At 37.3% G+C, this 27,350-nt stretch overlaps 1 protein-coding gene and 1 long non-coding RNA gene across 2 annotated transcripts in view; one reads left to right on the top strand and one right to left on the bottom strand.

The window, feature by feature from the left end:
• Positions 1 to 5,122: 5,122 nt before the first annotated feature.
• Positions 5,123 to 27,350, top strand: part of LOC120543075 — a 31,337-nt gene continuing 9,109 nt past the window's right edge. Inside the window, exons 1-3 of the long non-coding RNA XR_005636282.1 lie at positions 5,123 to 5,230; positions 6,086 to 6,240; positions 20,890 to 20,948. This is a non-coding gene — a long non-coding RNA (uncharacterized LOC120543075). The remainder of the gene's footprint in view (positions 5,231 to 6,085; positions 6,241 to 20,889; positions 20,949 to 27,350) is intronic.
• notum2 (notum pectinacetylesterase 2) lies at positions 7,679 to 21,206 on the bottom strand. The gene is made up of 13 exons (XM_039775926.1): positions 21,119 to 21,206; positions 19,566 to 19,758; positions 18,714 to 19,032; positions 18,455 to 18,507; positions 17,471 to 17,566; positions 16,748 to 16,808; positions 15,758 to 15,828; positions 15,489 to 15,591; positions 14,889 to 15,077; positions 12,969 to 13,069; positions 12,653 to 12,800; positions 12,477 to 12,524; positions 7,679 to 9,713 (listed from the first exon to the last, which is right to left on the bottom strand). Exons 3-13 carry the CDS (start codon positions 19,013 to 19,015, stop codon positions 9,407 to 9,409), a joined length of 1,479 nt encoding a protein of 492 aa, XP_039631860.1. The 5' UTR covers positions 19,016 to 19,032; positions 19,566 to 19,758; positions 21,119 to 21,206; the 3' UTR covers positions 7,679 to 9,406.

Raw genomic sequence — 27,350 nt, 5'->3', positions numbered from 1 at the left:
TACTGGAGATGCGACATTAGTCCAGAGGTGAGGGCCGAGCTGCGTTTGCGATCGTGACGAGTAATCACGAATGAGGACATGCCGCGCCGAGCCTTGCACAAATGGCAATCACTGGGGTTTTAAAGACGTTCTCGTGGGGCATTCTTAGGCAAGTCGCACAGTTGGTCAAGCAGAGTGAACCGTGAGCTTGTATTCAGTAAAACAATAAATACCGAAGTTCGTGAGGGGTCTGGACTGCTTTACCCGTGCGAGAGGACCCCTGCCTCATTCATCTCGTTTACTGTTCCCATTTACACTTCCTTTCAGTCCCAACCGTTTTACAATATCACTGTGTCCCCCACCACACTCACATTCTTATACACGAGTTACAAGAACGGGAAAGGCCCCTATAAGTAAACCGTCCGTTATTATTAGTTTATCACTCACCTTGCCCCATTATCCTTCACCATTGGTGTTTTAGCGAGCTTGCAGACCTTGAGGCTCATGCGCTCACTTTTCCGCTTATTTATTTATTTTTGTCTTTCAGATCTCCCATCTTAAGACTCCCGTTCTGCGTGTTGTCACTCGCGTGTACTTAAAGCCCCGACTGGCTGCTCGTCTCGGTCCACAGCGGGATCCGCACTGGGTTTTCCCGCCTTGTTTGCTTGGCGCCAATTAGCGGCGGGCGGAGCGAGAGGCGGAAGGCGGGAGGCGCGCGACACCTCGAAGAAGGCAGTTGAAGCTTACACGGCGTGCGGTGCGGTGAGTACTCTCTCCTTAACGGGAACCAAATGAACTTCATATGCAATGTCATTTTCCATGTCCAATGTTATATCACCTAGCGACTCGAACCAAAAAAAAAAAGCTTGAAAAATGGACTGGAATTAGTCTTTTGAAACCGTGTGTTTATTTAAAAGCTGCAGGGTGCCAGGGGCCCGTACGACAGTAAGGTATCAACCCAACGGGGATGTTGAGGCACTTTCCTAACCCCGGACTAATTTAAAGATTTGGAATTTTTTTTAAGTCATGTCTTTATGCTGAAACCCACCACCAGTGGTCGATTAGGCAAGCGCTGCTTAGCGAACGAGTTGAGGCCCTAGATTTGGAGAACTTGCAGCATTAATACTGTAGACTTAAAAAAAAGATTTGATTATTGTGTTTTACTTACTCCATGTACTGTTGTTCGTAGTGATGGCCGAGAGAAACGTTTAATATGATGTTTTTATGCCGAATGGAGAAGAAGATGCAGAATGGAGAGAAAAAAGTTGTATATGATAAAAGCCAACGTGACTACTACTGTATAATGGGAAATAAATGTGGAAATCGAAAAAGGTCTATGGTAATAAGAAAAAACAATCTCATGTTACTCGCGTCATATACGAGGTGAGGCAGAAAAGTAATGAGACTGATTTTTTTATTTACCAAAGTTTTTATTTTTTTCAAACATCAATGTTATCCCCTTCAAAGCAGTTCCCTTGGGTAGCTACACACCGATGGAGACGTTGTTCCCACTGTTGGTAGCAGCGCTGGAAGTCTTCAACCGGTATGGTCTTCAGCATGTCCGTTACACTCTTTTGGATGTTTTCTAAAGTCCCGAAATGACGTCCTTTGAGGACATTTTTCAGTTTAGGAAAAAGGAAAAAGTCACATGGACTGAGGTCAGGTGAATAAGGGGGCTGGGGAACCACAGGAATGCCTTTTGAGGTCAAAAATTCTGTTATGGAGAGAGAGGGCAGACCTTTCGCATGTGCAAATGTTCAGTCAAAATTTGATGAATGGTAAATCTGTTCAAATTTAATTGTTCACTCAACATTCTTAATGTTAAACGACAGTCTGATCTCACAAGAGTGTTCACACGTTCGATGTTTTCATTGGTTTTCGAAGTTGAAGTCCTCCCTGAACGGTGTTCATCTTCAACGTGTTTTCTGCCTTCCAAAAATGATTTGTGCCAGCGAAAACTTGGCTCGGGGTAAAGAATGTTCCCCATAGGCCTGTTTTAACTTTTCAAACGTCACACTTGCCGTTTAATGGCACAACGTTGCTCCAAATTCCGCTGTTCCATTTTGCGTGACGCACAACCAAAAACACAACTTCGCTAATAGCAGTCACAAAAATCACGTAGTTAACGGAAGGAGTTGAAACTCGCACTGAGCTATGGGAGGGTACTGATACACGTGCTCTATCAAGGACAACAGCGCAGCGTTGCCAGATTGCTTGCAAAGTTGCCAGTCTCATTACTTTTCTGCCGCACCTCGTACAGTCGTGGCCCAAAGTTTTGAGAATAACCAAAGTGTTGGTTTTCACAAAGTGTGCTGCTTCAGTATTTTTAGATATTTTTGTCCTATGTTTCTATGGGATACTGAAGTAGAATTACAAGCAGTTCAGAAGTTTCAAAGGCTTTTATTGACAACGACATGAAGTTTATGCAAAGAGTCCATATCTGCAATGACTAATATGGAGCTGCTCTTGAACCTCGGCGCTTTCACTTCACAGTAACAGCAGTTACAGCTCACTGGTACTCTAAGACTTGTGGCAGAGGTGGTATCCTGTGAAAGTGCCACATTTGATGTCACTGAGGTCTCGAGTACGGCCAGCCAGTGTTTGTCAATAGAGATGGCACGGCTCTCTGCTTGATTCCTGATTTGATGCATCTGTTAACAAAGAGAGACCCAAACTAAATAATTTGGAGGGGTGTCCACATACTTGCAGCCATATGGTGTGCATAGAATCATTTTTATTAGGTTCTTATTCACATATACAGTCGTGGCCAGAAGTTTAGAGAATAACCCAAGTTTTGATTTTCACAAAGTTTGCTGCTTCAGTGTTTTTAGATCTTTTTGTTATATGTTTCTATGGGATACTGAAGTAAATGACAAGCAGTTCAGAAGTTTCAGATTACATGAAGGCTATGCAAAGAGTGCATATTTGCAGTGTTGGCTCTTCTTACTTTTTCAGAATCTCTGCAATTCACTCTGGCAGGCTGTCTGTCAATCAACTTCTGGGCCCAATCCTGACTGATGGCAGGCCATCCTTGCAGAATCAATGGTTGGAGTTTGTCAGAATTTGTGGGTTTTTGTTTGTCCACCCACCTCTTGAGGATTGCCAACAAGTTCTCAATGTGATCAAGGTATTGGGAGTTTCCTGGCCATGGACTCCAAATGTCAATGTTTTGTTCCCTGAGCCACTTAGTTGTCACTTTTGCCTTATGGCCCGGTGCACCGCCATGCTGGAAAGGGCATTGTTGATCACCAAACTATTTTTGGATGGTTGGGAGAAGTTGCAATTGGAGGATGTTTTGGTCCCATTCTTTATTCATTGCTGTGTTCTTAGGCCACTGCCTTGGCTGAGAGCTTGAATTGTAGAAATAAGGAGTCCACTGTAGCATACACCTGTGCTTCAAAGCATTTCAGGATAGTGTCAGCTATTGAATGACATTAGGAAACCAAATTGTAGATTCTGTCCTCCCATTGATCCTCTGTGTAACTGTGAGCGGATCACTTCACCATCTAGTGGTCACATTATGTAAAGAGCTGTGCTAAACTTTTAGAATACAAACTTACTGTGAGACCTGTACCTATGTTTTGCTTTTGATTGATTATTTCTATAAATGGTGCTATATCAAGACACACGGGTGTCCGGTCTTTACCTACCACTAAATGATTCTATTAGTGACTTGGTTGCAAGTCACTTCATCCAGCAAATTAAACACAGAAATCTATGAGCAATTGTGCTGTTCCTATGAAGCACCGTAAGACAGTGCTGACAAGAGTAACCATTATATAAAAGCAAAAGTTCCCTTATCAGTTTCTAGTAGTGATGGACTATGTGACCCTGAGCAACTCACCTCACCTGTAATTGTCCCATCTGTAGAGGGACAACAATTATATTTTAAATTAGCCAGGGATTTTTTTTACAGTTTGTTGTTATGCATCATGATGTCATTAGTGTAGAAGCTGCTTTCTACAGTCTTTGTGTCATGCCTAGAAGCTTGTATTTGTATTATTAATTACTTAAGAAAATGTATTATAGTAGACCTTGCTTTGAAATGTAGTATTTTACACAATTATTGATTAATTCCAAATTGTAGATAGGAAAACCATTGAAGAGTTACTTGCAGTAATGAAGGCGTGGAAAAGCAATTCTGTATTAGGAGATGACAGATGAATAGAGATTCCTAGGCAGCAAGGCTGGTATAATTTTGTACATTACACGATAGATAAACTGATACAATATTAAACAAGAAAATAAAACTTCTGAAGGCTTTTTGTTAAACATTATGTGGATTGTGTTCAGTGCACAATATGTATTCATCATATGGACTGCACATGTACTTCTCTGTCCTCTTTAGGTTGACATTTGCCCTATGTTCTAATTAACTTGCTGTTCTTTCTCTCATCCTCCAGTCGCAGTCAGTTCCTATGTCCCTTTGACTAAATAAAGCATTAATAAAGCTTTATACTTGGTTTATTTCATCTGACCCCCTGGAGTAAATGAAATCTTTTATCTTCAGCTTCTGTAACTCATATCAGCTTCATACTGACCTTTTGTGGCCCAGGCTTCACCTTAACGTATTGAAAGCATTAAGCGACAACTTTTTATTTTGCATTTCTTTTCATTACAGAACTAAAAAGCACATGTAATACTGAAAATGGTGTGTGAGTTTATCAGTCTTTGTGCTTGATTAGCTTTTTTCTCCAATGCTTTGAAATGAATAAAATGGATTAAAGCCCTGCATAAAATTAGGCAAACAAAGAAAAACATCCATCCACTTCCTGAACCTGCTTTCAGAGGAGAAGAAAACAAAAATTCTGCTAATCAGCATACCTGTAAAAAAAATACACTGCAGACGCCCTGAGAGATCTAACAGACAAAGTAATGGCCTGCACAAAGTGCTACACCTAGATTAGTTGGTCTGTTGCACAATTGTTGAAGGCTTCTATTTTCATATTAGGGTGAATATTAAAATCACCCATAAGTACAATATGAATATTATTAATTATTTCTATAATTTGAGCTCTTGCAGATAAGGTGGTATACGCATTGTTACATAAAAATGAAATGTCACCCCTACACCTTAGCTTTTGGTAAGGGCTCTTCTTTCTGTTGTTTGTTTATATTTTATAGAGATGTCTACGGTGAACTCTACACTAAAACAATGGTTTTCCTATTCAATCCTGACGGCCTGACCGTAACTGCAGCTTCTCATCCCAACCAATTTCTTCTTTTACTTGGACTCTCCTATATTAAACAAGTAAGCTATTAATTCTGAGGTTTTTTTTTGTATCAATCCAGACTTTTGCAATGTTTAAGGAATGAAGCAGGAATTTGTGTGTAAAATACATAAGAATTCATTTTTATACGTGTTTTTTTTTTTTTTTTTTTTATGGTTATTTATGCCATTATTTACTAACCAGTAATAGCACACTGCGCGATAACGGACGGTGAATGCACTTCACTTGAACATTGCTAGTTTTCCTACTCCTTCTCTGTACATTTAGCATTCGTTTGCTCAGAGGTTGATGTGCTTGCTGCTTCCTGAGCAGCTCTTCTTTTCTCCACACTAGCCTCAAGAATGATTTTTAAGATATGAAGAGGTAGGGGAAGTGACTGCGAAGGTGGTAGGGATGAGAACGGCACCCGTATGCATGCACCGCACGGGCACCCTGCTGCCGAGAGTTGATTCTACAATAAAATAAAATCAAAATAAAAAGAGGAATAACATGGGAGGTCAATCATCACCCCTAAAGCTTATAGTAGACATCACGTAGTATATGTGTACCAAATTTCAGGTCAATAGTTCAAAAGGTTTGTGAGCTACAGGTGATTTAAAATCCTGGATGGACAAACGGACAGCCACAGTAGCGTATTATATAAGAAGATAAGCATACAAGTGGGTAACACTAGAATAGCCGCCCTTTAGCATTCAGTGTTGTTTACACTGACGTCCGCTATGCTTGTCATTATTTGCCATCACTTGGATACAGTCAAGAGAGCCAACTCCACTAAAAAAATGAATTAAAATAAAAGTTAAGAATCCAGAAATATGTCAGAAGTATATGTTTCTTATAAATGTAAATCAAACACTAATGCACTTTTCTGAATGCAGAATAAGAGAAGAAATAAAAAGGGCAGTTCATTAAACAAGAGATCAATTCAAGGGAAATAATGATCCACTGATTATGAAAATGTTTGGAACAAAAACCTGCACCCACAGGAGGCTCCCAGGACTGAACTTGACCAGAGTGCTAAAGCATTTCACAGGTAAAATACAATTGTGTGTTTAGTTCTATAATGTGACCACTGACAAGTGAAGTTGCTGTCTTAGGATAACACTGGATAACTGAATCTGTGACACTGTAGTTGCTCAGGCACTAGGAGACCACAGTCATTAAACAGATTTTACAGAAAAACACACATTGAGGCAGTTTGTTTGTTTCAACCACATATGCATATAGCACACAGTTCTTAATAATTGTAAGCTATAAGCAGATAAATGGAGCATGCTATGATATTTGTGTGAAACAACTGACACGATTTATCACCATTTTAATAATAATAATAATTACTGAACATTTGGTGATGTAGATTTGTGTAAGAAACCTCCATTTTTTCATGACAGAATCCAGTATGATTATTTCATTGCATACTTGGGTGGTTAGAGATGTACTTGAGAGTCAGACTGCTGCTGTCTGTTCTGCAAGACAAATGTTCTACAAATCGTGACCAAGCTAGAGACTGATACCAGCTCCTTGAAACTGTGAAGCAAAAGTACTGATCGTTGTCCCAGCAATGATACCCACACTTCAGTCCATGTAATTTATTTTTTCTTTAATGAATTGATTTTTTTTTCTCAAACCTAATTGTAGTAATACTCAGTTGTGGACAAAGGAAACCTTTATCAGCTGTGAGGAGCTCAAGGTCTGAACCAACCCAAAATCAGGTGTCTATTAACACAAGATATACTGTATATAAGACAAGTTCTGGGTATTGTATTGTATTGACCCCCTTCTTTTTGACACCCACTGCACGCCCAACCTACCTGCTAAGGGGTCTCTCTTTGAACTGCCTTTCCCAAGGTTTCTTCCGTTTTCCCTACAAGGTTTCTTGGGAGTTTTTACTTGTCTTCTTAGAGAGTCAAGGCTGGGGGGCTGTCGAGGTAGGGCCTGTTAAAGCCCATTGCGGTACTTTCTGTGTGATTTTGGTCTATACAAAAATAAATTGTATGTATGTAATAATAATGATGGTTACATTTTATATAGTGCTTTTGTAACTACTTAAAGCCATTTACATAGACGAGAGAGGAACTACTTCAACCACCATTTATGTGCAGCATCCACCTTTTGTGCAAATATGCTCACCACACATTAGCTATGAGGGGGTGAAGGGGTGATCGAGATGGCCAGTTAGAGACAAGAGATGATACGAAGGCCTGAGTGGATGAGGTCATGATGGGCATTGTTTTGACAGATTTGTTAACACTCTCATACTTACTTCTGATGTCAACCTGACCTGTTTGGAATATTTAAGGGGAAAAAATGATTGCCTACACCATACATACACAAACGCATGGAGGACAAGCAAATTCCGATACAGATACTGATTGGTGTGTGATTTGACATATAATAAAATGTAATAAGACAATTGAATTTAGTTTTTCTTTTTCTTTCATTTTTATTTGATTTAAAAAGACAAGTGGCATCACCTTTACATATAGTTTAAAAGACCAGGATAAATCCAGGTACCTTTTGTGCAGGTACCGTCCACGTTGTAGATGAGAAACTTCATTTGTTAATGAATTTGTGATTTTCATGGACATTTGGATAGAAAATGACTACTTCAAAAAAATGTAATTTAAAATTTGTTTGTATGTATATTTTTTATAATTTGACTATCTTCTCATATAACTTTAATTATGTTTTATGTCTAACATATTCTAAAAGTAATTACAAGAAGTATTAGCATAGACTGTTAAAAATAACTAAGATGGATAAATTAGATACAGTATATGTTAGTGAACAAAGTTAATGATTATAAAATGTTGTTTACAAAATAATCTTAAACAGTGTCTTGCAGAAAAATGTTAGTAGTCTGAAATCATGAATAATTTGAATAATTCCCACGCTGAATCATTTAAAATAGTTTGTATAAAAAGATTAGATTAATATTAGTCATTTGCAACAAAAGAAAACAAATCCTAAATGGCAGGCAGCCTTATTTTACTGAAGCATAGTGACTGGCAGGTAAGGTGCTCTTTAAGTCTATCATCTCTCACATCTTTGTACATTTTGGGAAAGTGTTTTTCATTTGCAACATAAACACATTTTTAAAGCTTATTTAATGGAAATAACAAGATAAATATGGGAAAGAGTATTTCAACAATAAATATTTTTACTTCAGGAGTGATTGACAACAGTCTGCTATCCTGAGAGAAGGACTAAATTAGAGCAGCATGGGCAAAGGAGGCCACACCATTATTATTATTATTATTATTATTACAGCATATGACTAAAAAAAAGTAAAACAAAGAAGATGACATAAAACAAATACCATAACATGTATAAGAGCAGGCACTGAATTTTTGATTAGAATATTTGTATTGAGCTCTTAAAGTTTATTTTGTCTCAATAACAGTATGTATGTAATTGTAAAATCAAAGAGACTAAGAATGAACTGAAATGTGTATAGACTGCCCACAAATATAATATTTAAAGAAATATAAATGTTTATAGTTTTTATGCTTAAATGTAATGTTACCAGCATATAGCAGCACGTATACTCTATCATGGTGTACACAAGTCTGGCATTGACTAACAGAAGTTCACACTGCAGTTCTTGTAAAACATTTCTTTACTGAGGAGGCAGCCTACCGCTCAGCAATTACTGGGTTGCTTTTCCAATTTAGCCAGTATAACATTTACGAATATCTTAGAAACATCAGGCTGCTTCTCATATACTCAACCAGAGCATGTATCTGTCTCATCTCGGCAGCTGTAAAGAGAGACCTTTGTTTCAGTTAGCTTTTTTTTGAAGGGGTACGTTGATAACGTCAGGCTATTTTTACCTTAAGTGGTGTCAGCGACCTACTTATTTGAAATGGAGCTAAAGCAGGTACAGCAGGAGCCCTGGGCATTTTGTTTATTGCAGATTTGCCTTTTAACACATGAGGGTAATAGTAAAAATATGACATATAAACTTTCTACGTATATGCACTTCATTTAAAATAAAAATCTATAGGCTTTCCTTGTAGGGCTATGCTATAACTACTAACTATTGTAAAATTGAAAGCTTTGTGAGTCAGTAAAATAAACATATCTTTTCGGTCGTCATGTGTTCCTTGAAAGGAAGTTAGCTAGCCTAAAGTGTGTATTGAGAAGTACAACAATCACATAACATGGTATTGTTTGATGGTGTTTTACTAGTCTACTTGTTAGCCCCCGTTACTGATCATCCCTAACAGATGGCTCACCTCAACCTTTAGCTCTTGTGCCAGCTTGTGCACATCAAGCCCCATTCCTATTAAAACCTGTGACAAGCTAATTTCTTGTCCTGATCTTTGGTCAACCAGGGGAGGGCAGGTTGGGTTGCATTGAGGCCACTGGCAGTTATCAATGAGGTGGAAGGGGCATCCTCTGATGGGTGTCTTGTTGTTCTTGGTGGCTTCTTGAAGGCTTTTATCCCAACACTGCAGTGCTCTGTTGAGAGATGTGCCCTTAACTTGAAAATCCATCCAGTTGCTGAACAAAAAAAAAAAAGAGTGTTAATTTTACTTTGGAACTCTCTCTATTATAAAAGAAAATCTGTAGATGAGACTATTGCCAAGAAATATTTTCAAGTCCCGCTGTCCTTTAAACCATTTCCTGTTAACGGCCCACGCCGGCGGTCCTCTCACCTCTCATTCGTGTGAATGCTTTTGTCATCACAGTTCCTGTGCTTTCAGCTCTTATAAATTTTTACATTTTCCTCACTTTAAGTTCCCAATAAAAGAAGACTTAGTATGTCCAAATCCTTTTGAAAAATTTCATCCCAAAGGGTTATCAACAGAAGAAATGAGTACACGGGCAATCCTAGCACCGAGAAATGATGAAGTCAGACGAATTAACACGAAAATAGTCCATCACTTACACTGCAAATTGGTTAAATGCGTATCAATAGACTGTGCTGAAACAGTTGGTGGTGATGGTGCGGAAGATGAAAACATCAACTTAACAATATCACAAAGAATATCTACAACCGTTAACACCGTCCACTCTGCCAGAGCACGAATTACTGTTGAATCATAATGTTATTGTGTAATTTATGTCTGAGTGATGGGCTGTGCAATAGGACAAGATTAGTTGTATTCAAAATCGGTCCAACATTTCTAACATGTAAAATTTTAATGGGCGACAAAAAGGTAATGTAGTCCATCTAACATTAGACACCAAAGGAGATCTTGATATGACATTCATATTAAAACGTTTTCAGTTTCCCGTTAGAATAGCTTTTACAAAGACAATTAACAAATCACAGGGACAAACATTTGAAAAAGTCGGTTTAATTATTAGAGAGAAAGAAACGAAATTCACTCCCGGGCAGATATACATTGTGTAGTCACGATGTAACTCCAAACACGGAATCAAAATTCAATGCAATATTGACAAAAAATAATTCCAAATATTGTTTTTACTGAAGTTTTACAGTAAAAGTGAAAGTTTTTAAAAAGTATTTGTGTGTTAATTTCAAAGCCAAACAGAACGAAAACGTATAACGCAATGAATACCACTAACGCAAAATGAAACATAATTTTCTTTAAATTTATTATGTTTTACTATTTTTTACTACAGTTAATTACTCGCTAGTTAGGTCTCTTATGCATATGTAACAATTCCCATGAAAATAACAATCTGTTGAAATTGTACATCCGCTTTGCCATACGTACAAACCACCTCTCATTCTACAGCAGTGGCGTCTCTATTCAAGTCTTTCGATTTGAACTTTTGAAGGTGAACCCTATAATTCAATGTTTTGGGCTTTTGCATCAGTGATCTCATGTTTTCCATTGCTATCCACAGTTCATATAAATCTGTTTCTCTGCATTGTTAATTTGATATGTTAACAGAAGCTATTCAGGAAAAAGTACAAAACCAAAATATTGCAAACAATTCATTTATAAAGTAACCTAACCAATGCAGTTTAATACAGGGGTGTAGTGGACTGGAGCCTATTCCAGCGGCACTGGGTACAAAGCAGGAACCAGTTCCAGGGTCCATTCACTTGCACATGGCTAATTATGTGCCATCAGTTAAAATAAAAGTCACATTTTTGTTCCATAGAAGGAAACAAGAGTACCCAGAGAAAACCATAAAAGACAAAGGGAGAAAATGCAAATTCCACTTACAGTGTTGAGGTAAGGATTTGAGCCTGAGCCTTTGGGATTGTGAGGTAGCTCTGCTAACCACTGTGCCCTCTTAAATTAATTTAAATGTTTGATAATAAAAGAAAAAAATAGACCACCATTGGCAAAATGCATGTTGCTCTGATTTTCATACAAAAGTGAAACACATTGTATCTTTGTCTGCAGAATAAACAAAAGTGTGATTTTTTTTTTTTAAGCTAAATCTTAAAAACCAGCCACACATTTAAAAAAAAAAAAAAACGTATAACAAAACACTATGACTGCAGACACAACTCCTGCACAAGCGATGTCATTGTTCATTGGTGTTCATTCAGCTGTGCACTGCGCAGTGCCTTGCAAAAGTGGTCAGCCAGTTCTCTGATTTTACTGAATAACAGATCTTTTAGTGATATTTTGTTATTTGTGATATTATTTCAAACCTCTAAAATTAATTATTACTAAGTTTTTTGTAAAATCAATCTTAAGAAGGTAATAGGGGACTGTGCTGTTTGCATAAACAGTCAATCACTTTGTTTTAGAAGTTCAAAGTTTTCACAGATAAAAACAATTGCCTAATGAGGCCTTATTAAACAGAGAACCATTAAAATAACTGGTACATACTGTGAGTAAGAAACTCTACAAATTATTAAAATGTGCGGCCTAAATAAAGTATATTCCTTTTTTATTTCTAAAATTTCTTTGTACCATAAATGAGTGTCACATTAAAAAAATGAGGTTCAGAGCTTTGTAATACAAATCAGAATAAACGTGCGAGGCATCTGTATTAACGTGTGAAAAGGATATGTTTATTGGATTTGTATTCTGTATAAAAACACTTGAGTATGCTGTGTGTGCAAGGTTTTCAGCAACCATTTATGTTATTCAAAATGTCAACGAAAGTACAAGCTTCATCATCTGGAAGACATTACAGAACTAGAAAATTCTAGTATAAAATTCTAACTGAGAAGAATGGCAAACTGGTAAGTGCAAATCATAGCCATGTTTTGACAGATAGTAGGTTCTGAGATAAATGGCCAGACAAACAGTGAGATGAGCTCATATTAAAAGGATGAAGAGGCATATATCTTTTACAGCAGTAAGGAAGACATTCTGGGTATGTTACCTTTTAGTAATCAATGTGTGAGACAGGCACGAAGGAGCAAAGGCTGCCCTGTAAAACAAGAAGCACACATTATCCACAGCAAAGACCTTCAGACAGTAGATGATGTTTGTCAAGGTTTCCCCACAACAGTCGCATCAATAAAATTGAAAGGGAGCACAAGACCTAATAATACTCACTGCACGTCCCGTAATGAATTCTTTAGTTCTCTGCCTAAATTCTGGATAGATGTCCACTGATGCTCTGTCAAGGACTGACTTCCAAAGTTTATGTTTTCAACTCTTAGCTGTTCTTCATCAAAAAGCCATTGAACAACAAAAACTGGAGCTGTAATGTATATTTACGGTAAAGTGACAAAGGTGTAGCATTACATCTTTACAATTTGAGGAAAAATTACAATTATAATCATGGATCACTTTGCATTTATTTTTAAACACATGTTTGGGAGCAATAACATCTTATGCACTTCAAATATATGCTTTACTGATATCTTACATTTTATAGACGAGTACAGCTTGTGCCCCAGGAAACACTGCCATTCTTCTCCTTTTTTGAACTGTTGCCGACACTTTTCTGGGACGATTCCATTCCATAATCTGCAGAGATAAAATTGTAAGGCAGTCATTGTTAAACTGAGTACTGGCCAATTTTTGTCTTCACTTCAGCTGCTCATTACATTAGACGCTGAGTTTCATTCTTACACTTTACCATCTGTGATCTGCCCTTGGGTGTGCTTTAATTTTCTTCAAGTTTAGCTAGGAATATTTTCTTGCTGTACTGCTTTTTTTTTAACAGGAAGAGTCATTTCTATCCATTATCTGCATGAGCAAAGAGTTAGCCAGTCACAGAAGCATGGATACCATGCAGAAATCAATGTATGCTGACTGGTAGCAGTAGATAAGACATACTCTCCATACAATCCTTTTCTGGACCCACCTCTTGTGTTATGGGGACATGGGAAGTTGGAGGTGAGGCAGAAATCAAACTCTGTAGCAATGGGTGAAAGAAAGGAACACATTTCTAAGGGAAGAACAGCCCATCATGGGAAATGTGTATGTTATGGGACAAGTGAGGTTGTCAATTAACTTAACAAAACAGATCTTTAGAATGTGGGAGAAATCGAAGCAAATGGAGTCTGACATGGAAAGGACAATCAAAAACAGCACAGAATGGTAAGGCAGCCACCTTATTCACTGTACCACCATGTTTTTACTTCTATGTAAATGGAAGTTTGGTGATGGGGTCAAAAATTCGAGTGAAGTTTAGATTCGGATTCTACAGCGTTCAAAATGGCAAGAATCATTGTACAATGATAACTTAAAAAAAAATGGTCAATTTTCTTCAAACAAGTTGTAGGATGTCTTGGCTTGTTGCTTTTGGTCCAGAACGTATCCCCATATGCTTCAAAATCTGTTTGACTTGTCCCAAGACAACTTCCACAAAAATTGTTTAATTTAACCAAGATATTTGCTGTCTGCTCCGTTTACTCAAGGAATCAGGCCTAAAATGCACAACTTATTTATTGTAAATATATATTATATGCATGTGCAGACATTTATATGCGAAGATTGTTGACAGCTTGTTAGACCTGCCAGAGCATCTGAGTGATGATAAAGAGAATGAAATGAACACAAACACACACACACACACACACACCTAGATATGTAAAGGTCGACTGCATTGGCATTAAGCCACCTCCGTACCATTCTGTCTATCTTTGCAGCTTATTTACTTCATTTTACCCAACATGCTTAATTTCAAACTAAATACTAATTAAGTCGTCCCCTCGATTTGAGTTCCTGTTCATTTTACTCTACATTTATTTGCAACTCATATAATACAAATATTATATAAGCTAACTACCTGTGCTACCAGTCTAAGACAGGTTGAAATCTAAGTAATCAACACAGACCTCCACATTAACGTTTGCGGTGCACCATACAATGCATATGTCCCTGTTATGTGCCATTTGATATGGGATTCGTTAAAGCAGTGTTTTTTTTTTAATGTTTAATGTATGTTGGAATGGCAAATGCAATACTTTTCATTACTAAAAATGTTTGTGATGCGCCATCTTTTGGAATGACAGAGACCACCGGACAGGGAGACAGACAGACTCACAGACACTTGACCTTTTATTAAAGTAGATGTGCTTGATTGTAAATTGTTGTTCAGTGCAATTAGCTGTATTGTAAACTCTTGTGTTGAATGATTTCCTGCACGTATCACTAAAGTGTAATTTACATGAAAGTTATTAAATACAGCCAAGGTGAGATTGTTTTTATAGTTTAGCATAGTGCTATTTTATATTTACAAAGGTTTAGCAGACCTTTTCTTGTCTTATCTATTTTAAATAATATATCTATTAAGGCAATTTTTCCAAAATTCACACAAAGAGAAAGTCGTATTTCTTACCTGAGTCCCTTTTTAATGGCATCAGTTGGGCTGCAAGAAGTTGCATCAGTGCATTCATTTGCTTGTTGCTGCTTGCTCTCCAAAAACCACCCAGAATCCACCAAACCACGGACCTGGGCTTCTGCCCCTAGTTGCTCTAGGAGACTTGATACTTTTTCAATGTTTAACAGAACTCCGGTTCCTCCAGCACTGTGGGAGAAAAATGATATAATTCATTTATTATTCCTTTGAAAGCAGTGTGTTACAGTGAGGTTATATATTTGAATTATTTACTGAAGCCAGTGTTCTAGTGACTGCAATTTTCAGCTGTCAGGTGCAGTAAGCTTTTGTTTGTTTGCTGTATCCCTGCACAAAGACACGTTAGCTACCAAAGTTTTACTTGAAAGCCAGAAATAAAGCAGAGCAGACAGACTAATGTTCTAAGAATACGACTTCTCTGTTTTCATTTGTGAGGCATTCCAGTTGAGAAGTGCAAAAAATTCTTAACCATGTTGTTGGTAGACTTAGGTATTTTGTCAATTAACGGTTCATTTTAAAAGTCTGCCATTATGCAATTTCACATCATTTATAGGTAAAGCTCTGCTCTAATGAGATGCTTACCTTGTACCAGCCAGCATAATGACCTTGGCTTGCTTCATACCTTTGGGAATGAGGTCTTTAATAACCTCCCTGATTATGTGGGATCCCATGAAAGCGTAGTCCCCTGCAGAATACATAATCACACATGCAACTGAATGCCCAAGTACACCTTGTATGAGAGGCTTACCCTGTCGGAAGCTGTGTTCAAATTCTGAGTAGAGTCATTTGTATACCTGCATTGAGATGGATCATTTTCAAGATGAGTCATATTTGGAGAGTCCGCTACTTACCTGTCTCCTTTCCTGTGCGAGACTTTGGGCTAGTTCCACTCCATACATCACTTGAGCAATAGGGAATAAATCTGAAAAATAAATTCATCTTCAAACACTACCACTTAAAAACCTTACTTTGACAAACATGGAAAAAAAGGGCAATACATTTTTATGAATGTTATGTCAAACAGCGGAGCCAAGCCAGGCTAATACATAATTTATATTTTAGTTCTTGAGGTTGCAAAACATGGTAAACTAAAGTCTTACTTTTATAACCCATTAATTTTCAACACATTGGATAAATGGTTGTTGGAAAAAATGTTACATAGGATTTGTACAACAACATTTATTTATATAGCACATTTTCATACAAACAGTAGCTCAAAGTGCTTTACATAATAAAGAATAGAAAAATAAAAGACGCAATAAGAAAACAAAATAAGTCAACATTAATTAACATAGAATAAGTAAGGTCCAATGGCCAGGGGGGACGGAAAAAAAAAAATAAATCCAGACGGCTGGAGAAAAAAATAAAATCTGTAGGGATTCGAGACCATGAGACCGCCAGCGCAGCCCCCTCTGGGCTCTAGTAATAATAATTATTGGCTATAGTTGTCAATCTTGTCTTATTAAGTTGCTTTTCTATTACTTTGTCACGTGAAGTTGTGGCCTACTGCAGTGGGACAGATAGGAGATTAATTTGTTGCAAAATACACTCGTGCTGTCACAAACACTCACTCACATTCTGCTTATTTAGGGACAACCACTAACCTGACCTGCCTACCTTCTGATGTGTGTTAAAACACACAGGGAAATAATCGAGAAGATGTGCAAATTCCATGCACACCGTAAATAGTAAGATATACTTGAATCTGGAACAGTGAGCCAGTGATGCTAACTACTGCGCCACCATGACATTTGTAAAATTCTCTTTAGAAATTAAGATAAGCAAAATTTCTGAAATAATATAAAAAGTAAGAGAGAACGTAACCTTTCAAGAATACTTACACTGTGTTAGCATTCCACCACTGGGGATTTTCTTCAGGTTGATTTGAAAGAATTCCACTGCCTATGGGATGAAATACATTTAGTGAAAAGTACAGCTGGGAGTGTTTTGGATGCCTTGTTTTTAAGTTGTACTGTGATTTTAGTATGTGTTTTATGGAAGAATGATTGATTAAATACCATCCACAAATTTGAGATAATTTGCACGAATGCCTTCTGTACATTAGCTTGTATGAATCAGTCACTATTTTATATAATGTTTGCAACAGCAATATCCGTAACATTGCACAGTACAAATCAATCAACAGTGCAAAATGAATCGTAATGCTGTCAGAATACACGAGTATGGATGTAGAAAGGACAATGAAACTGATGGAAAATAATGTTAAAAACACCAAAGAAATGGTAAAAGAAAGGATTCAGAACTGGATTGAGTTATTTATACAGTGCAAAAGAAACATAAATGTAAAAAAGTTGCAGGGAGCTGGAGCCTGCCCTAGCAGCACGGGGTGCAAGGCAGGAATCGGTCCTGGACAAGATACCAGTTCACACCTACAGGGTACAATTAGTAATTGTTGGTTAATATGACAGGCGTATCTTTGAGGTTATGGGGGAACACCCACCAATAAAAACCGAATGTATTGTTTAACATGACACATCATAGAATCTTTTACCATTGTCTTTTATATAGTTTTCATGTATAGGTTGGATAATTATATTTCCTACCTTTTTTGTTACTTGGCCATTCTGTTGAGCTCATGAGGCGACGGCTATTTTTGTATCTGCTATCACAGGTTTCTTTGTTATAGCAGCACCAGCCACCTAAAAATAAAAGATTCTAATATTAGCAATACGTTACTAAATAAGAACACATATTTAAGTATTTATACTGGTATTTTAGGTATGTGTAAAATGTGGATTTTAACATACCGGTGAGCTAGAACAATTTGCCATCAAGTCAAGGACTGTCTGTCTACACACATGCGCATTCAAAACTGCTTTCCTGTATCATTACATACATAATTGCAAATCTCTATATTTAAATACCCATATACTGTAATACAAACATACAATGTACATATTTATACTGTATAGACATACTAAAATGACATAGGCATTTATTCTTATACGTATTCATTTGTATAAACATGTACTGTAACAAGTACAGTACATGCATTGACTTATACACAAGAATTAAGCTTCATTGCTGGTATCCTGTTTTCCCAACAGAGTTTGGTGTTTTATGCCTCAGTGCTTCTCTTGTATTGCAGTGAAATGTCTACTGCGTTAAGGGCCACACGGTGGCGCAGTGGGTAGCGCTGCTGCCTCGCAGTTAGGAGACCCATCTGGGTTTGCTTCCCGGGTCCTCCCTGGGTGGAGTTTGCATGTTCTCCCCGTGTCTGCGTGGGTTTCCTCCCATAGTCCACAGACATGCAGGTTAGGTGTATTGGCAATCCTAAATTGTCCCTAGTGTATCCATTGGTGTGTGTGTGTCTTGCAGTGGGCTGGCACCCTGCCCGGGGTTTGTTCCTGCCTTGCACCCTGTGTTGGCTGGGATTGGCTCCAGTAGACCCCCTTGACCCTGTGTTAGGATATAGCAGGTCGCAGACTGTCTACTGCATTAACAACAGCAGAAATTAGAATTCAATTTTCAATAGTTACTTGTATAAGAAGCTATAAATTGAATACCCACCAGCTGTACATACCTACCTTCTAAAAATACAAGCCACCGTTTACTCCCTTTGTATTCCCTGTAGTAAAACCTGCCAATATTCAAATAAGAAACAGATATTAATGAAAATAAACTTGCTTCCTTACCCTTTGGAATCTGTAATATTGCCATGATGCTTATTTGCTACAGAAGTATTTTCCAGGTTTCCCCTAATGATAGTGTACTTTACAAAGTTTATCTAAGATACTGTAAATCTGTCAGTAAGGTGTCTTCATATTGTGGAAGAGGCATCCTTACCCAGCAACTGTGCCATCATTGCATGTAACTTGTGTGTTCTTCAAGAAATGGAGTTTCATGTCATCCCCAGATTTTGGAATCTGATGTGCAGCATTTTGGGGGTCTTTAGCTTGTGACTCAACAAGTTCTTTTTTGTCGTCTCCTGAAATGGATTCTGGTGCAAGGGTCTCATCGTCAGATGTCCCAGGGTTTATTGTCTTCCGGCCTTGACTCGGAACTTTACTGCCCGGCTTTGTCCGTTTGCTTTGAGAAGCCACTTCACCCAAAAGAAGCAGGATCACTAGGTGACCTATGCAGTTCATGTTAGCAGGTACCACACCTGCAGAAAAATTAATATAAACATGTCAGCAAAACTGTTTAAATAAATGTGTGTTTCATGGGCGAAAGGGAGCATTTTGATGCATTCATTATTATTTATTTAGTAGACATCTGTATACATTGTGAAAGAAAATGGAAATGGCATTTCAAGAAAATGGAAAATGAGTAAAAAATGCAAGTGCCTAATTAAATCACAAGAAAATGCAAGACTTATTCTGCTTTTAACAAGTTGAAAGGATTTTGTTTTTGCAAATTAATTTACATTTATTAGTAAGTATTACGCATTTATTAACTCCAGCAACAGTATAAGTGCATTTTTTAAAAATGTTATTCTAGGAAGTTATTTGATTTGAAAGTGTATTGATAAATACATAATTTACACAAAATCAAAAAATAGAAGCATTTATCATGTATAAATATTACAAATGGTTTCAGTTGTATTTCCGATAGTACTATGTTATATTGTTTAAAATGGAAAAAGTGAAATTCCCAAACTAGTTGTATAGAAAATAATGGGTATTGAAAGTAACCTACCTGTTTAATTATAGAAGTCGTAATCAAATTACGTCTTGTTGTGCCAGTGACCCACTGCTTCTTCTCTGGGCAAAGTTTTGTGTGTTTTGAGGAAAACGGAGATGATTGAAGTAGGATCTAAGATTTGGGGTGGACTTTATATTGTCACCATATGGATCCCATTTCCCTTCTTTTTCTTTGAGCTTTTGCCAGACTTGGGAAGTTGACACATCCAAAGAATGAATCGTAGTGAGAAGAAAAAATAACATGTTACTCTTAAAGTGATTTCACACCTCACCATTCTGTGTTTGATTTCAATGATTCACTCACTGAAAAAAAAAATACACAGGTACAAGACATTCACTGTTGTTTGTTTGAGGAATTTGTGTGAATCTTAGGTTGTTGAAGTGTCCATAGAACCTGTGCAAAAAATGAATTGTATGAGGTTTGAATCTCCTACAGATACATAATAAAGTAATGCGTGTTCATGACTTGAGTGTCTAAAACATGAGGCTTACTATTTAAAAACCGTCTGTACACCCAAGTGGTGCATGTTGTGAAAAGCTGTGCCAGCCTGGCTGTCTGATTGCTGTCCTTTAACACCAGGACTGCCTAATGTCCTGCCCCTTTTGTATACTCTGTATGCTGTATTGTTTGGTTCAAGACATACCAATAGGAGAAGAATGAAAACAATTCCAGTGTGAAAAAAAAAATGTAAACTGGAATTTAAAGGTATTGACGTGGAGGGCAAAAATATGCCATATTATAAATCATAATTAAAAAAAAAAGTTTTGTTTTCCAACATGTATGTCAATAAAAAGATATGTTATTAAAGTTCATCTTACTTTAGATATAAGGCAGTATTCAATTTTTTTGTAATCATTTTTATTCTTGAACAACATACATACATAAAGGCCCAAAGAAATAGCCCAAGAAATTAAAGGAAAAATTGCATAGGAGAGAGCGTTATGAAAGGTGTGCTTTACTACAGAAATAGAAATAACTTGGGCAATCTTTAAAATAAGAGATATATTATGAGTCTCTGGACAAATTTAGATTTACTATTTTTCTTACAAAACAAAATCTTTACTGTTATTAACTGTAATAACTTTTTTGTTGTTTAAGTGAAAGTGTTCCTGTGACAATTCAGAACGTATATCAAAAATTATTCTTAAAAGTTATTAAACTTTTCCCTGTCACCTGATAGTAAACACTGTTGTGTGTCTCTTCTCAGGGCACTTCAGATCAGTGATATCTGCAATCAAAATTAAAACAGTCACCTGTTTTCTTTTCATTTATAAATACCTACACACTCCTAACCATACCTGTTCTTGTTTTTCCATAGAGTGCCTTATGACTAAGTTGCTTCCAGCCAAGTCCACTGAATGCACAAGAACCATACAGGTACAAAAGTCTTCATTACTTTCAATTAAAGTGAAAGCATTTAAATGGGCTATGCAGTTTTGCATATAATTTCCAAAATCATTAGCAAAATAAAATTGCATTTGACTATCTAATAACACACTGAAGTGTCACCATAAAATATAAGCCAAGTAAATTGCTTAAGTAGTTACCTTCAGCCTGGGTGGTGAAAGCTCAGTTCCCCAGAGAGCCTGAAGGGAATGATGTTTCTGGCCTGCAGATGAACATGGTGGATGCAAATGCAGGCTATTTGAAACTGTCTTGCATATTTTTGAGATAGCTACATGGTGACGCATCGATCAACGTAGGGCATCACAAGCCTGGACTCTAAAGCTCTCATCAATGAAATGCACACCATCCATCCATGTCCGTCAAGTGTGTTAATTAGCTTGGATTGATTGATTGCAATCAGCAAAGCCAGCAGTGTTTTCGAGAATGGCATGTGCTATCCTTTGGGGTCCTGGCTTTTCATGTGACAGTAACATCCCCTAATGCCTTCTTGCCTGCCTAACCACTTTTCCACATGTACTGCCTCAGCACTCTGAATGTTTGTAGGATATATACAGTACATTTGCTTCAGTCCACAGAGTTTACTTTTTGCAATTAAACTTTTTACTTGGCTTTTAAATAAAAGCATTGTTTTTATTCTGACAGTAAAGCAAAGTCTTATTGCTAATAGTAAAGAAGTCAGTGGACAAGTATTTAATAATTAACAAATTCTTAAAGGTGACCTAGTGATTAACAAACTGGCTGTCAGCTCTATCAACCTGGGTTCAGTTTCTGGCATATTCTAGTTGTGTTCTTGTGAGTTTTGTTCAGGGATTCCAGAATGTCTATTTTATAAATTAGTTGACTGATGTGAGTGGATATGGTTGTGTGTGAATGTGCCCATTTATTAGGTATTGTGTGCAAAGAGTTATGCAAGGAGTTGTGGGAATGTGGAACAAAACAACAAGACATGTAGTTGAAGCAGAAACTTTGACACCCATTAGGAAGTATCTGGATGAGATGTTGGTATAACACAGCTATTAGCTGAACAAACGAGCAACAAAAGGACTGAATGGTCTCCTTTCATTTGTCAAGAGTCTTTTCTCTTTATGGAGTTATTTCCAGTGACAGCCCCTCCACTACATAATTTTCCTCTGGGGTAAACTGCTGTTCCCATTCAAATTAACAGAAAACTGAGTTTTTTAAGATGGATGAATAGTTCTTGCCTCGTGTTCAAAGTTGCCAGGATAAGCTCTGGCCTGAGCTGGATTGTTTGTTTTTAAATGTTACATATGTTGAACGTGTAATTAATAATCGAGTGTAAAGTGCTTATCCAATGGTATTCTGTTAAAGCCTGCGCTGCATACGGTTGATCATCCCTCTTTGTACTGTATTTACTATTCTATAGCACAACACAAGCTGGCAAAAGCTACCGTGTGCCTTTGTACTCATTTCATCCTTATGTCTATTGGCTTTATTATGCCTTTTATTTTTTTAGGTCATCATAATAGGGTGGCATTAATCTTTAGTGGGGGCTTCCGAGAATGTGAAATAATCATTTATCAGAGGTCTGGCTATATGTGTGTCAGACCAGGATGAGATTAAATAAAACAAATGATGGAGATTCAGGAAAAACAACTTCATGGGCACTGCTTGATTGGCATGACAGCTGACTGAATTATTTTAGGAATTAATATGAAAGGGCGCATTTTACTTACTGGTGTGTGTCAATATTAGATTATCTGAAACTGTCAGCTGTCTAAGGTGGAGTACTTTATATTTTTTTAAGTAAATAATAAATGTAAGAAACGTAGGTAAATGAAGAACAAACCTTCAAGTTTGTTTATTATTAAATGTACAGAGAGCAAAGAAATTTGGGCTCCTGTGTCTGACTGACATGTCATCATTATGTTAGTGTATTTCCAGTCTTTTTCTTCACAAAAAAAAAATACAATATGTTTTTAAAGTTTAACCTCATTTAAGATTGATTGATTAAATTATATGATACACACACCAATAGCCTGTACTTTATATCACAAACACCAGAGCTGCCCCAAGGATTAAGCAAAGTAAGTGACTGCATAAGGCCCTGTGGCCACGAGGGGGCTCCCAACTGCCAGCCTGTCACAATCCTATGGTGTGCACTCAGACCCACTCTGCGATCATGCTCCAAACTCCAAAGGACTCTTTGAATATGCTGATTTCTAAAGGGGATTACTCTTCGATCATGCTGATTATTGCAAGGGAAACAATACCCAGTCCCCCCATTGCTGCACTTCAGTCATTTTAATGCCTATAAGGAGGATAACTCCCCATATTAGATCACACCCATCCTTCGAAGGGTAGCATATGCAATCTTCAATCTCATTCAACGCTTCAAAGAGGACCACAACATACCTCCTATCCCACCACTTAGGCCCTCGCCAAGTGCAAAGCTGGCTCTGACAAACACCATTCCAAGGCCCTTAATAAGCCCAGAGCCATAATATTGTTAGAATTGTGTTACTGGTAGTTTGTCTTTATTCAAAGGTGACTCACAAGATCAAGATGCACTACAGCTGTGTAGCATGGGCACATTAAATGACTTGCCAAGGAATTTCAGGGTGGGGAGTAATTGAGAAAACCTTAGTGTATTTTTATTATTATTATTATTATTATTATTTTATTAAATTTTACAAATTTTATTGTAATCATTCCATACAAATAGATCAATTTTTACAAAAAATAGGATTGAAAACAAATCAACCCCCTGTATATTTTTATTATTTTTATAATCTGAGCTGTGGGAATTGAAGTGACTATGTCAAGGTTGCACAAGAAATTGAGTAGAGGCTGATTAAAAAAAAAAACATTTTGCGTTACTTTTTTAAACTAAACCCAATTATAAGGGACACTGAACAGGCAAAGTATAATAAATATTTGTATTTCTGTTCAATAGATTTCTAATATATAACGCTATATGTGAGTTTGTTTGTGTATCAACACCACCTTTTTCACAGATTCTTCATTTGTACAGGGGAAGAGCATTGGCCAGTTTTTGCCCTTATGGAACTTTACACGGTCACATCTGCATGTTATTGAGGTGCCCCAAGGAGGCAGTTTTGGGACTTGGCACAGGTATGCAAAGTCACTCCAAACTTTGGTTGTAGTCAGTGAAATTTTGGTTTGGGGCCTGAATATTTCTCTCTGTGTGTCCTGCGGTGGGTTGGCACCCTGCCCGGGATTGGTTCCTGCCTTGTGCCCTGTGTTGGCTGGGATTGGCTCCAGCAGACCCCCGTGACCCTGTGTTCGGATTCAGCGGGTTGGAAAATGGATGGATGGATATTTCTCTCTGGGGAATTTATTTAGTGACTGCACCTACACTTTGTTCCATCCCAGTGCCAACTACCCCTACTAGTGTTTTGTATTTCTATTATTTTTATATATGTGTATTCTGTATCAATTTCTGTTTGTATTTATATTTGTGCAATGAAGGAGGTAGTAAGACGTTAAGCAAACAGTCATCTTTTATTGGCTAACTAGAAAGATTACAATATGCAAACATTTATAGGTAACTCGGGCACCCTCTTCAGTCAAGTTGTAATCACAGTGAAGGAGAAATGATTTGAGTCTGTGGTGGGGATCATACAAACATGCTTTATATAGCACCTTTCACAGTTAACCCCCTCAATGGGTACTTTCTGAAAACATAGTTACAATACATCCATCCATCCATTATCCAACCCGCTATATCCTAACTACAGGGTCACGGGGGTCTGCTGGAGCCAATCCCAGCCAACACAGGGCACAAGGTAGGAAACAAACCCCAGGCAGGGTGCCAGCCCACAGCATTAGTTACAATACAGTTGTTTCCCATTTTCTACAATTTGGTTATTACATTTAAACAAAGTGGAAAGTCAGGAGTTTGAAATAAAATGTCAACTTCATTTTTCTAGTGAAGCGTTTCAGTCACAAAGTCTTACAGTCTATTAACAGCAACAGACCATGGCTGCAAGTGTTAGAATAGTGCAACTTCCCAACATGTGCATTAACAGTGTTCAACAGTGCTTTTACAGCTACAAAACAAATTTATCATCTTCCCTAAGTGTGGTCCTGTCCAGAGCAGATCTGACCTTAAAAAGTGGTAACTGATATGACTGTGTCACGAAAATACTTTTGGGTTTATAGTTAACATTTAATAAGATGAAACATTTTAAAAACACAATATACTGAGTGAGCAGTACTTGTTGCCTTGTCTCTTCACAAGGCCTTCTGTAAAGACTTGAGTTCCACCCCTGCTAGAAAGATAAGTAGTTAGTCTGAAAGAAGCAGTCTGCCATATGCGTTTGTGTGATGCAGGTGCATACCCTTTATGGACTTGCGCATATTAGTCATGCAGGTATCAATATTCTTTAGTGCTGTCTTAAATGTGGTAGTTGATTACATCTGAAATTATATTCTGTAAAGTACAAAGAATTTAGCATAAGTGTAATACTGTTTATCTCAAATTGTACCTATTTTTGAAAGAGATTTATGTATTTAAAATGATCTAGGTAAATAAAAAACATTTAATTCTGCCTCTTCATCATGTTGTTGATGTCTTATATGCCTGAACACAAAATAAAAAGAAAGAAATTGAGCCATATTTTCGCTAAAGTCAAAAATATTTCCCAGCACTGTTCTGATAAAACAGGAATTCTTCTTTTATATAGTTGCATGCAGACTTCCCATCTGTCTTCTGAGACACCTTCTCAACAATCTGCAAAGCAGATACTTCACATATCTGAGAAATGAAGAAAATGCTGTAAATCTATCACATCTTTTTAAAAGGCCCCAATATATTATAATTTACAATACTCGTGCCATTGTGGTCCTTTGATACCACTTTTGTTTTTCTTTTTTAATCTCTGAGCATGCATTCCTGTGTTAAGAGCAAATAGTCACCAAGCACTTGTCTCCATCCATCCATCCATTTTCAGATGATCATCATGCAATAGCAAATAATATGGTACATTCACAAACACTAAACATTTGCTTTTTACTGTACTCTTCAGTGTTTATGGAAAATTTAACAGGGCAAACAGGTATGGGTATTACTCTTTATATATAGTTCCCTTCTGCCTGATGTTAGATGCATACGTCTTAATAGAAAAACAAATTGCATTGTAATTAGTTCCAGCCCGGTCACCATTTACATGTAGTCGGGCATAGGCTTCGTTTTTGTGTGACATTTTCCTGTTTTCCTCCTGTATCCCAAATACGTGCAAGCAAGGTTAACTAGCAACTCTAAGATGAACCAGTTTGTGAATAGGAAAGTGTGAGTTTTTGAGTTGGCTCCTCTGTTTTGTTCAATTATGAGAGGATGAGTTCCTGCTTTGTCTGAACCAGTACTGGAGAAAACATCTATCCATTATCAAGCCTGCATAATCCACTTCATACAATCAGGGGCTGAGCCTAATCCCAGTTGTACCAAGTGCAAGGCAGGAATCCGTCATGGATGGGGTGCTCTGGAAGAAGCAGGTCAAAAAATGACATAGTTGATGTAAGATGACACTAATGTGCTGGTCCCTGTAAAAGGTTGGTTTCTGCACCATGCTGCCAAGATAGTTTTTTTCCTACTTCTTACCTTGTGTTGGGAAAAGTGAGTAATAAATTGGGTGGATGGATGGCATAAAAAAGAATAGGACAGTAAGCAAAGAAAATTCTAAAATGGTACTGATTTTTACTGTTTTTAAGTCATTTATTTAAAAGGGTGGAACATCAAATCTATTTGATTTTTCTTTGAATCTTTTATATATTCACAAACCATTTTGATGACCGGTGAAACCAATACCCTTTGTAATGAAGAGAAGAGATTCACATATGATGTAAACCAAACTGAAAATCAGACACATGACTTCAGCATATAAGCATTGCCACTACAAAAAGCAAAGGGTACATTTTTCATATTCCCCTTGAAATGCTTTGGACACCATTCACGCCAGGGTTGTCCTCTGCCCTGGCTCTTCAGAGGAGTCACATTCACATCATTAACAATGCAGCTGGAGTGTACAGCCACAGCCTGAAATGAAGTGACAAAAAGATAATCATGTGAATGACTGAATCTCTGTGGTTATCTGCAGAATGTGGCCCAGCCTTTTATGCCTTGCTTTTTATGACTGAGGACACCAGATTACTTAATATTTAGGTATTACTATATTTATTTTTAAGACTCTTTTTTTATTAATTAAAATATACTGCAGCTATACCTATAGCTATTTTGTATCAAGCACAGATACGGTGATTAGATTTTCTGGCTAATTTTATTTGTGTCTCCACTACCATATATAGGACCCATCAGTAAATAGGAAGATAAGTAGCAGAGGCAGCATGTCCTACTCTCTTAAGTGTCTTTACTAAGGCAGGTGTCAAATACAT

Source organism: Polypterus senegalus, chromosome 13 (genome assembly GCF_016835505.1).
Source record: "Polypterus senegalus isolate Bchr_013 chromosome 13, ASM1683550v1, whole genome shotgun sequence".
NCBI lineage: Eukaryota > Metazoa > Chordata > Cladistia > Polypteriformes > Polypteridae > Polypterus > Polypterus senegalus.
This window is presented reverse-complemented; position numbering and strand designations above follow the sequence as displayed.